Genomic DNA, 12,306 nt, shown 5'->3' with positions numbered 1-12,306 from the left:
AAACAAATCCTAATGGGCCTTGGTCTATAATGCAACCATTGCTCAGCTCAAAAGCCTGCAGATTATGGAGTGACGAGTGCTCAGCGCAATAAAATCTCTAGGTCATTATTCTTGGCTTTCTATATTGGGGCTGCTATCTCACCGCCATGTAAATTGTTCTCAGAAATGCTCAGTGAACTTTAAACCATCCATCAGATCCAGGTAAAAATCCCTAACCTGTCCGGAAAATCTAACACAGGCTTCCCGATACGAAGCAGGCTCACTACTCCTAGACCGTGGGGCTGGCGCCAATGAGAGACAGTGTTTTACTATTCATAACACACAACATTAGTGCTGTATCATGCAACAGACTGTACCAGTATCGCAGCTGTTATGTCAAACAATGTGTGCCAGAAAAGAAATAAACGCAGTCATCAGTTGTTCAGAGCACAATGTGAGCAAAGGAAATGCAGCGAGTACATCAAATTCATGGAGTCAACAACAACAAAAACAACAAAAAACAGTCAACTGAGATCAAGTGTAAGAAAACCATGATGTTTTTCTAATAGATCATGACATCCTACAAAAATTAAACTGGGAAGTAGTGAATCCTGCTTCATGCAGGCTCGGTACATCCCCATGTAACTCAGAAATTTCCCCACACTCATACTAGGAAAATGTAATGATTGTATCTGATTTTAATTCCACAAGCACTTCACTCTATCAGTACATTTCTGACTGTATATTCCTAATAAAGTTTATTTTTATATTTCCTTTACTGTCCCTTGTTGCAAATACAATCTCTAATTTAGACAAGGATACTGTGCATATGATAAATAAAATATTCTGAATATTTGTTTTAATCATCTATTGTCCTATCATTCAAGTGTAGTGAAAAATGGAAAGGTATGTAGAGATATTTTAAGGCAGAAACAGGTTCCAAGAAGGACATGCTGGGAATAAAAAATTATCAAGGGGAGTGTATATGTGAGAATTTATAAAAGGCAGTAGTAATTAGTCAGCAGTAATTAAGATAGATGGACATAAGCAAGATGTAAAAAAATTAGATGTATGGCTTTTCAGGCGTTTGCTCTATTAACCAGCATTTCAGAGCAAACGCCTGAAAAGCCATACATCTAATTTTTTATCTGATTTTTGATATGCTCTATTGGTGGAAAAATATCTAATTCCCTCCATGGGAATTTAGAATTACCATAAGCAAGATGTCCAGGTAGAGGAGGTAACTACTACTAGCAAAGAACACTAATTTACCTATGATAAGAAAGATACAAAAGTTGAAAACTAGAAAAGCAGTTGGAACTGATAAGATTACTGGGGATATACTAAAGGCAATAGGTTGATGTACTTATATGATTACTGTTTGCATGAAGGAGCTACACCAAATGAATGGAGAGTTGCTATAGTTGCCCCAGTGTACATAAGATAAAGGTGGATTAACACAGAGCAGATAATTACAGGTCAGTCAGCTGGACATATGTTGCCCGTAAGCTCCAGAAAAGCATTGTTTCTTATTATATTAGACAAAAACAAAACCAAAACCAAAACAAACCCCACAGCGCAACAGCCCCAAAGGGCCATGGCCTACCAAGCGACCGCTGCTCAGCCCGAGGGCCAGCAGATTATGAAGTCCATGTGGTCAGCACGACAGATCCTCTCGGCCGTTATTCTTGGCTTTCTAAGACAGCAGTCGCCATCTCACCGTCACATAGCTCCTCAATTGTAATCACGTAGGCTGAGTGGACCTCGAACCAGCCCTCAGATCCAAGTAAAAAACCCTGGCCTGGCCGGGAATGAAACCACAGGGCTGGCCATTATCTTAGACACATTTGCCTAATTATTAACTGGTTTGATAGCTGGCAGTTTGCGTTCAGGAAAGGCTGTTCCAGTTATGCTGAACTTGTAGGATTCCAGCAAGAAACAGCAGATATTCGTATTTTTGATTCAGGAGATCAAATGGATTGTATCACTATCAGTAGTGATAGGCTTTTGATCAGGTGGATCATGGGAGACTACTGAGGAAAGTAATGACATTGAACTACACGAAAAAGTGAATGAATAGTTGGATAAATTTCTAGGAAATAGAACTCAGAGAATTATAGCAGGTAATGCATTATCTGATTCTGAAAGATTGGGGGAGGGGGGCGAGTGCCTGCAAGACAGTATTATTGGACCTTTATTTCTTCGTTTATTGTTTAACAATCCGAGGCTTCTTTTGGTTTTGAAAGCAATTAAAATTTCTTTCTTCCACTGACTTGCTAGACCTAACATTTCCAGACGATTTTGTGTCAGAGGTTGTCTCCCCTTAGCCTTTGGCAGTCCCCTGCCTCACTGCAAGGCAACAGCTGATGAGTTTATGTGTCATTTCCTACACAAAGGTCTCATCTAACCTTCTAAGGGAAAACTCCTCCACCCGTAGCTGTTGGTTTTCCCCTAGTTTGTCGGGTTTGATATCGGCCGCCCAGGCCTCGGCCAGACAGTCGCAGGTAGTAACGTCTACTGTCGCATACAGTAGCAGAGTCTTTCCTGACCTGACATTGAAGAGGAACTTACCAGCAAGATTCAAGCTGGAGGAACATTCTATAGAGTTGTCCGAGACCTAATATGGAACCCAAAAGTACCACTGAAATGAAAGTGAGCAATTTATCTGACTTATTACGTGCCAATTTTGACATATGGGAGTGAGACCTGGACCATGAGGAAAAAGGATGAAGCAAGGATTCAGGCAGCTGAAACGAGATTCGTCCGAGCGATGGTTGGCAAAACAAGACGAGATAAAATTCATAATGAGAACATCAGGGACATGGCTGAGGTTGGCAGAAAGCAGGATAACATAACCCTGTGTAGATGCAAATGGTATGGTCGCATGCGAAGGATGGATGCTGATCGCATACCCAGAAAAATGGATGATCTGCAGTTAAAATATTCAAGACCAAGAGAGCGGCCCAGAATGTGATATACAGACATGGTGAAAAACGACATTCAGCAACAAGGAGGGGACTGGGACAGCATCGAAGAAGGAGAATAGTACAAAGACAGAAGTTTGTGGAGGGGCTTCATTCGCCGACCCATCATATAGATGGAACGACGTGGGTTATGTATGTATGTATGTACGTACTTCTTCGTTTATATTATGTACACACACGATATGAGTAGAGAACCAGAAACACACAAGTAAGGCTTTTTGAAAATGACAAAATACTGTATATAGTAATAAATAAGTTACAGGATTGTGGGCAACAGCAGAAAGACCTCAACGAAGTTGTGATATGGACAGCAAACAATGTTATGATGGTAAATTGGGAGAAACGTCAGGTTGTAGGTTTCACAAATGGAACAAGTCCTCTCAGTTTTAGCTAGTGTGCTGATGGGGTGAAATTACCTCATGGGGATATTGTAAATACCTTATTAAGATCTTCATTGGGATAATCACATTAATGGGGTTGTAAATAAAGATTCCAGCTTTCTTCATATGCAATGTGTTTACTTGGGAGTTGAAGTAAGGATGTAAAGGAGAAGGCATATAAGTCGGCATTTAAGTCTCTGGTAATACCTCAATTAGAGTTTAGTTCTAGTGTATGGGACCCACACCAGGGTTACTTTATAAGAAAACAAGAAAAGACTGAAAGGAAAGCAGCACGATTTGTTCTGGGCAATTTCCGACAAAAGAGTAGTCTTGCAAAAATGTTGCAAACTTGGGAGTAAGGAGATGATCTGCTAGACTAACCAGTATGAGCCGAGCTGTCAGTAAAGAGATGGCACGAAAGATAAAGTTGGAATTCAATATGACAAACTGGAGCAAATTTTCATTTATAGGAAGAGAAATGAGGGACCAAAACAATTTGCCACGGGAGAAGTTTGATAAATATCCAACTCTGAAATCATTTACAACAACTGATAGGGAATCAATCACCTGAGCGAATCCTAAATGCAGATTGATTGATTGATTGATTGATTGATTGATTGATTGATTGATACACACAGAAAAAATTTATTATTTAACAAACTTGTTTCACCTCTTGGAGTACTTACCTGTTACATTTTCTGGATGGTACTCAAGCTGAGGGAGAAGGAAACATGTCAAAACTTGTTCTCCACTCTCTTCATCTACATCAGTCTGGAATTTGAGCATGGGTTGGGCCTGGTTCTCCGACAACCAGACAGCCTTGAGATTCAAGTTCGTTAGTGAGAAGGGCAAATACTGTAATCTGAAATGAGAAATATATATATGTATTCCAGTGTCAAAAAGTTTAAACTCACATAGTTATTAATTATTTTAAACCAAAATACTGATGATGCTTGTTGTTTAAAGGGACCTAACATCTAAGCTCATCGGCCCCAAAACCAAAATACAAACACAGTCATCTATTACACACAATCTGACAAACTATTAAGCAGTTTATGCTTCAAATAATATAAGACAATGTCATTTAGAGCTACAGTACATTGTTCTAACTCTGTGCTCGTCTATGTGTCCCCCTTTTGCTCTGATTACTGCTCAACTATTATGTGGCAATTTTCTGGTTAGTTTTTCCAACATCTCTGTGGTTATAGTTCCCCATGCTTGCAAAAGGCATTGCTAGAGATCTTCACAGTTGTTGACAGAAGATTGTTCTTCCGTAAGGTCGAGTTCATCCCACAACTCAATGGGTGATAAATCAGATGAGTGGGGAGGGGGGGAAGGCGGTGGCAGGTCATACTTTTTGAACTCCTAAGGATTATTTGTTTCTTACTTCTTTCTTGAACAGCTGATGTGTTTTGGGTCGTCGTTCTGCTGCAGAACAAACCCTCTTCCAATAAGTTGAGTTCCAAACTGTACTGCATATCTCAATAGAAAGCAATGGTACTGCTCCTTCCTCAAAATCATATCTCAATAGAATACAACGGTATTGCTCCTTCCTCAAGATAACTTCCACTATCAACAAGTCTCCCATATTACTGTCATTGAAAAACCTCAAACCATTACGTTACCAATCCCAGGCTTCATAGTTTGTATTAGATAGCCTTCTGGCATTCTCCCTCCTGGATAACGGCAGACATACCAACAACGATTTGACCAAATATTCTGAAATGTTGGCTTTGGAGTCCATAGCACATATTTCCATTGGTCAATGGTCTAATCCTTGTGTTATCTAACCCACTTAAGACTCCAAAGTTTATGTCTGCATGTTAGAAGAGGCTTTCTAGCACATACACAACCATACAACCCAACACCATGTTGACAGCCGATATGACACTGGTTGTTCTCTAGTTCTGTCGACTTCAGCACAGATGCCCACAGCTGTAAGCCTTCTGCTACACTTGCTTAAGATCAAAATGTGTTCATCTTCAGCAGCAGATGTTCTTCTAGGACGTCCACTATGTACTTGACCTTTGCGAGTGCACAGGCATGCACTAGCCATGTGTCTTCGTAGGTGTGCTATTTACCAACTGATGAGCCCAACTTAGCACACTGGGGCGAAACACTGGCATTCAGGAATGAGTTAGCTGGAAAATTTATAATGTCCGATAACGGTCCAACTATATTGGTATTATGTGGTATGCTCCAAGCTGTCAGTGGAGAGATGGTGTGGAATGACAGTAGACGAGTTTGAGTGGTGTTTTTAAAAGGAAAGACCACAATACGAAGAGAGAGAGTTGGAATTCAAGAGGAAAAATTGCGGCAAACATTCATTTATAGGAAGAGGAGTTTAGGACTAAGAATAATTTACCAAGGGACTATTCCACATCACACATTTAAACCCTTGGACTTACCAAGGGAGATGTTCAATAAATTTCCAATTTCTTTGCAATCATTTAAGAAAAGGCTAGGAAAACAACAGATAGGCAATCTGCCACCTGGGCAACTGCCCTACATGCAGATCAGTAGTGATTGATTGATTGACTAATTATAGGACACTGATGTTCCACCTGATGAAGCCAATGGGGATTATTTAGAGTGCATTTACCAAGCAAGTTGGCCATGTGGTTAGGGTTGCATAGCTGTGAGCTTGCATTCAGGAGATGGCAGGTTCAAATCCCACCACTGGCAGCACTGAAGATAGTTTTCCACGGTTTACCATTTTTACTCCAAGCAAATGCTGGGGCTGCACCTTAATTAAGGCCACGGCTGTTTCTTTCCCAATCCTAGCCCTTTCCCATTCTTGCAGAGCCAAAAACCTTCAATGATGTATCAGTCTGATGTTGAACTAGTACAGGCTTACTTGGCCATGATTTGTAAACGTTGCTTAGGTGGTGGTTTGTTTTGTTTGTTTGTTTTTTTTGTTTTGTTTTTTTTTACGTTTAACTGACACAAATAGGTCTTATGGCAACGATGGGACAGGAAAGGGCTAGGAATGGGAAGGAAGCGGCCATGGCCTTAATTAAGGTACAGCCCCAGCATTTGCCTGGTATGAAAATGGGAAACCACGGAAAACCATCTTCAGGGCTGCTGACAGTGGGGTTCGAACCCACTCTCTCCCAAATACTGGCCGCACTTAAGTGACTGCAGCTATCCAGCTCGGTCATCACTAGTTTAGATAGTTTATTACTTCTACCATCAAGTACAAGAAATGTACACTAGGTATTGTCAGTATTAATACAAATAATCTATGGACAACATCTCAGCCATAATGCCTGAGTCATTAGAAAAATTATTTTAGCTACCTATATTAGGTCAGTTTCTGAAATAACACATTCTAGAAACTCTCCTACACTATAAAATGCCTTTCTCCTTAACCCTTTGTAGGTTGCTGGTAAATATATTTACCACTTGGGTTGCCATAGAAACTATTCAGATGGCATTACCCTAAGTGGCCGTAACTATATGCTTTCTAGTCTAGTAACGCTCTCTGGTAAGAATATTTACCACTTTTCCTGAAACTCGCGCTTCACGGTTATTTGAATCTTTCCACTTCCGGAAGTGGTACATATGTTTACCAGAGAGGGCCACTTGGACATAACGTACTCATTTTCACAGCAATTGGTAATATAAATATCGGAAAATAGACTTTAGAGCTTCTAATTACATGTTTTACATATGCCTCTTCCTACAATATTGTGGCCAACATGTTATGTTCACTTATATGGAAACATGCAGCAAGACTGTAAGTTATGGACGTACGTTTTATCAGTCACAAGATGTATTAGTTTCCCAGATTATGGAAACTGGATTTAAATCCAAACAACACTTCGTGTGTATTTCAGAAAAATATAAATTTAGTCAATCTGTATGATATTCAGTTCCTCTGAGTTCAGGGGTGTATACAGAAAATAATAATAATAATAATAATAATAATAATAATAATAATAATAATAATAATAAAGAATTAATAAATTTTCAGGGTAATTATGAATGTGAGAATAGACTGCCATATGTAGTGGCACCAGGGCTTCCCATAGGGGAGGGGGTGACAAATCAGATATTTATTGGGGGGATATATCACGAAATTGCCTTCAATCCCCTAGGCACTTGCCTGCCTGAATGCATATATATGCTATTTTGTAAGATAATCTTATACGATCTTAGAAATTAATTTTAGACGATGGCTTGTTTTGAATTGTATTTTTGTAAGGAAAACTATGTGCGTTAGTTCTATGAAAAATAATAAATTGAAGATGTAAAACATAGATGTAGCCTTTGTTCCTAGGTCAGTCTTTTCTGCCGTTGACCCCATGATTCTAGTTCAATTTTCAGAGCCAGTGTGACATTTATAATTATGTATACTTCTTGTTCTGGCTTTCCATCTGCATTTTGCACCTATTATTTGCAAGACACTGTGGAAAGTTGTCTTATAAGTAAAGTGGTAAATATATTTACCAGTGCACACTCAGTGGGAAAGAAATCCTAAATGTTCTCTGGTAAAAATACTTACCACCCTATATCGCATAATTAAACAATGTATTGACTCAGATTTTGGTCAAAACCTAAATAGTAGACCCCAATGACATGGCATTTAATTTAATAAGTAATATATTTTGTTCCCCAGTGTTTTGCCCTATAAAGGGTTAAAAACTGTGACAGTACCCTCTCATATGCACCTTGTCTAATGTTCGAATTGGTAGTGGAGGCTTATTGTACATCTTAAGCTGTTGGTAACGGTGGCTGTTTGTGCTTTTACTAAGCCTGGAGTGAGGAATATACAGATCATTCTTGTATCTTGTGCCGTGCATATGAACTGTAGATCTTTCTTTAAATTCGGGAAGATTCTCTTTTACATGCATAATATTTGTAAGAATATATAAACAGGGAACTGTCATAATTTTTAGGCTCACAAAGGAAGTTTTACACGAGTCTCTAAATTCTAATCCAGCAATTTTCTGCCAAATAAATACATTATTTGATGTAGGACAATTGCCCCATAACCTGATCCCATACACTATACAAGAGTGAAAGAAAGCATGATAGGATGGAAGTAGTATATCCCGGCTGATGCAGGTTTTCAGTTTCCGCAACAGATACCGCACCCTGGCTAATCTCTTACAGAGTTCTGATGTATGTATTTCCCAGGTAAGTCTTGTATCTACATGTAGGCCTAATAATTTAACAGAATTATGGCAGTCATTATTTACAATGTGATCCAAGGTAAATAGGATATTTTCTGTTTTAGTGACATTAATAGTTAATTTATTGAGATGAAACCAGTTTTCAGCAATTTTAACAGATGTGTTGACTTGTTTTCTTAGTGTTGTGATATCAACATCACTATTCAGGAAAGTTGTATCATCACCTGTTTCCTGATGTGCAGGGAACATTGCATGCTAGGTCATTGATATAGACCAAAAACTGGAAAGGTACCAAAACAGACCCTTGTGGACACCTGCTTTAATAGTTTCCATATCAGATTTCTTATCACTTATTACCACCAGTTTCCTTTGATGATGATAAGATGCCATTAATTTCAGTTCATGGCCCCTTACTCCATAATAACTGAGCTTATGAATTAAGGTTTCACGAGAGACACAATCAAAAGCTTTTATCACATCAATTAATGTAGCACCTGTGACTGTTTTATTCTCAAAATTATTTAATATGTCTTTGATAATACATTTAACTGCCTTTATCACTGAATGACCCTTTCTAAATCCAAACAGTTCGTTGTACAGCAAAATTGTTTTTGAAAAAGTACTCCTCGAGTTGCATAAATATACAGAATTCAATAATTTTACTCAGAACAGGTACTATTGTTATAGGGCGGTAATTTGATGGGCACATTCTATCCCCCTTTTTAAAGATAGGTATAACTTTAGACATCTTCAAACACTCAGGAAAATCACCTTGTCTAAGCATTAAATTTATTAAAAATGTCAATGGCATCAATATCATGTCAATAACTACTTTGACTGTATTGTTGGAGAGACCATAAATGTCTTGGGTACTAGATGAATTTAAATTTGTAACAATACTTCTGACTGTTTGCAGATTTACCTCCACCCACCTAAAATCATTATTCAATATAGTCTGCACACCTTTTATCGATATTTCTTTGTATGGGGGGGTGGAGGGAGCTCTCACGGTTCCGGTTATACTGCCAACTGAATGAAAATGAAATCTGAATTGAATTGATAATATGATCGATGGATATGAATTTTCTAAACCTTTATTATCTTAAGCCAACAACTGTGTCATACACACTTTATATAACATTACATAACATTTCTCGATGCGAATCTTGTTCCCAGCATGAATTCTATAGTTTGGTTTTGCTGTGTAAACAACAACAGTACTAGTACGTAAAGTGTACGCTAGATGTCACACAGTGATGCATAAGCGATTTATAGTTTGTGTTTCAGAGGTTGCCAATATGAATCTCAAAGATACCCGAGGTCGACCTATTCAGCACTAGGGTGTCCATGTATCGCTAAAAGGTGCGCGTACGGTACATTTGAGGGAAGATCAAAGTTATGCAACCAGTCTAAGAAATTATGTTTATTTGCATCCCAATCTGAAGAAATGCTGTTCGTTTTCATGTGCATTGATAAAATACCTATTACACTGATCAGGTTCTTGCTTTGTTATTTAAAGTTTTACTAGCACTTCTTATGACCGACCATGCAGCCTTGCATTTGTTGTTCGCACTTTGGATATACCTATCATTTGTGTAAACTAAGGTGGACAAGGTACCCTACTTCTACCTACAAACTATCACAACAGAGTCCAACCTGGCTATGTAACATTCGATAAAAATAGCCCTTTACAGGGAAAAGTAAAAATTCACTCGTTGGAACACGTAGGTATGTGGCCTCATCACATCCACTGTAAGCAGCATAAAGTGAAGAGAATAAGTGAACCAGCCCGGGAATTGAACCTGTTTTTCTGGCAACTTGGCTCTGCAACTGTAGTGATGTGAGATTTGGTCACCTTACCTATGGAGAGGCGTATGACTGGGAAGTATAGCTGAGACGGGCAACGTATACCCATCAGCATTCAAACAGTTTGGCAAACGTTTGATCTCCCCGGCCACTCACTGGCTCAGTAGGGGGTGATTTATGACGGTAGTGGGTTTTAAAACTGAAGTTCTCATTCCTCAACAGAAATCCTTACAGCTCTGTTGCCAATTCACCTCTTATTAAATAGACATCAGCCTCTTTTTTTTTTTCAGTTTAGACAATTCGCACATGCTTTGTTCACTGTTTGAATGTCTTGTAATATTTGCTTAATTAATTAGTATTTGTGAAGTGTATTGCTTTTCACTTAGCTTCATGCAGTAATGTGGAGGCCGTAGGAATCAAACCTGGAAATTAATGCACTAGAAGGTCCTGAATTATATCTGCTTGTGGACACAAACGATCCGCAGCCAAGCACTAATAGCAGTGATACTCAACCGAATAGTACTGGTTCGGTGCCCATGAGTGATACTAGACAGAAATGAAAGGAGACTAAAACTTTAAGTAAGCAAAGTCAATGGCTGATACGTAATACATGCGAATACGTTACGAAGAACAACGTAGACAAGGCAGGGTGGGGGGGGTGGTGGTGGTGGTGGTGGTGGTGGTGGTGTTGTTGTTGTTCAAGTCCATGATTCGTGATTTTAATTTTCCTGTCTTTACTCTGTCTGATATTACACTGATATTAGCTGCAACAAAGTAATATTTTAATAGGTTTTATACGTATTCAAGCATAATACTTAGGAAGACTTGCTATTTGTATTTAAAATAGCTCATGGCGATCATTTACGGCTATGTGAAAGTTCTTTGTTGAGTTTATTTGCCAGTTACTCCTGTTTTCTTTCTTTCTTTCTTTCTTTCTTTCTTTCTTTCTTTCTTCCTTCCTTCTAACATCTGCGACCACTGCACGTGTTATGCACGAAACAAAATATTCTGCGATATTGGTTTGTGCTGTAGTTCATGATCGGCTTTTATATTTATATTATCTTAAGAATAAATTAAATGCTAACATGTTTAAATAATCGACGCAAAATATGACAACCTTGCTATTGACAGCGCTCACTTGCCTTTTAAACGACATGCGCCCCTTGTGTCTAGCGGAAAGAAACCGACTGGCAACCCTCATTTTCACCAGGATGGGCCAACTGACAACCCTCATTATCACTAGGGTGGGGAAGTTTTGGGATCAGAAGCTGCCATATGGGTATACGTTCAGCATCAGGAGTATATAGAATCTGTCTGTAGTCCTAACAGACACTTCCTGTTCATAAGTAAGGTAGTGTTTTCAGAGCTGTGATCGTTTTAAACGTTCGTTATATCACTGAAATAACATTAGCGCTAATGATTATTCTTGAGCATGAACTCAACAGTACAGTCATACTACAGCAATACAGAACCTGGTACCAACGCTTTTACATTGGCTATGATATAAGAGTTTGTTGGATTGCATATCTCCGAACAAAATACAGGGCAGGCGGGCCAACCAGTATAGCAGATGCAGCCAGGTCAGATAACATGCAGTTCCTTTCCATTTTCCTCTATTTTTCTATCACTCTTCATGTATCACTATGATCCAGTCCAGCTCTCATTGCTGTAAGCTATTCTTAAACAGGCCCATCCATCACAATCTGAATCCTCTTCAGTTTATTTCAGTATGTTATTCTCATTTATCTGTTAAATTCACCCAAAATGAATTGATCTATTTTTCTCCATTATATCACTGAACTTCTCTACTGTTTTTCACTCAATCTCTCTTCATCACATGCAACGTATTTCTAAAATAATTAATTTCTGCCACCTAAATTTGATTATCATTCTTTGTTAATGATCAGGTCTGAGCTGCATATTTTCCTTCATTTTCACCAGCATATTTTTGTTCTACAGTACATCCTATCCTCTGTGATTCCTAAGGTGTAGTCTTTCTGAAGATGTCCATATTCAGCC

At 38.7% G+C, this 12,306-nt stretch overlaps 1 protein-coding gene across 7 annotated transcripts in view; it reads right to left on the bottom strand.

The window, feature by feature from the left end:
* The window catches only part of scrib (scribble), an 884,084-nt gene that overhangs the window by 499,929 nt on the left and 371,849 nt on the right, over positions 1 to 12,306 (bottom strand). For all 7 annotated transcript variants that reach the window (XR_011017587.1, XM_067137118.2, XM_068225382.1 and 4 more), the window contains exon 10: positions 4,030 to 4,205. Coding sequence is in view for 6 of the 7 variants with exons in the window: in XM_067137118.2 (XP_066993219.2) it covers positions 4,030 to 4,205 (176 nt within the window). In the remaining variant the exon portion in view is untranslated. The remainder of the gene's footprint in view (positions 1 to 4,029; positions 4,206 to 12,306) is intronic.

This window comes from Anabrus simplex, chromosome 1 (assembly GCF_040414725.1).
Source record: "Anabrus simplex isolate iqAnaSimp1 chromosome 1, ASM4041472v1, whole genome shotgun sequence".
NCBI classification, from domain to species: domain Eukaryota; kingdom Metazoa; phylum Arthropoda; class Insecta; order Orthoptera; family Tettigoniidae; genus Anabrus; species Anabrus simplex.
The sequence above is the reverse complement of the archived record's forward strand: the minus strand, read 5'-3'. Positions and strand labels throughout refer to the sequence as shown.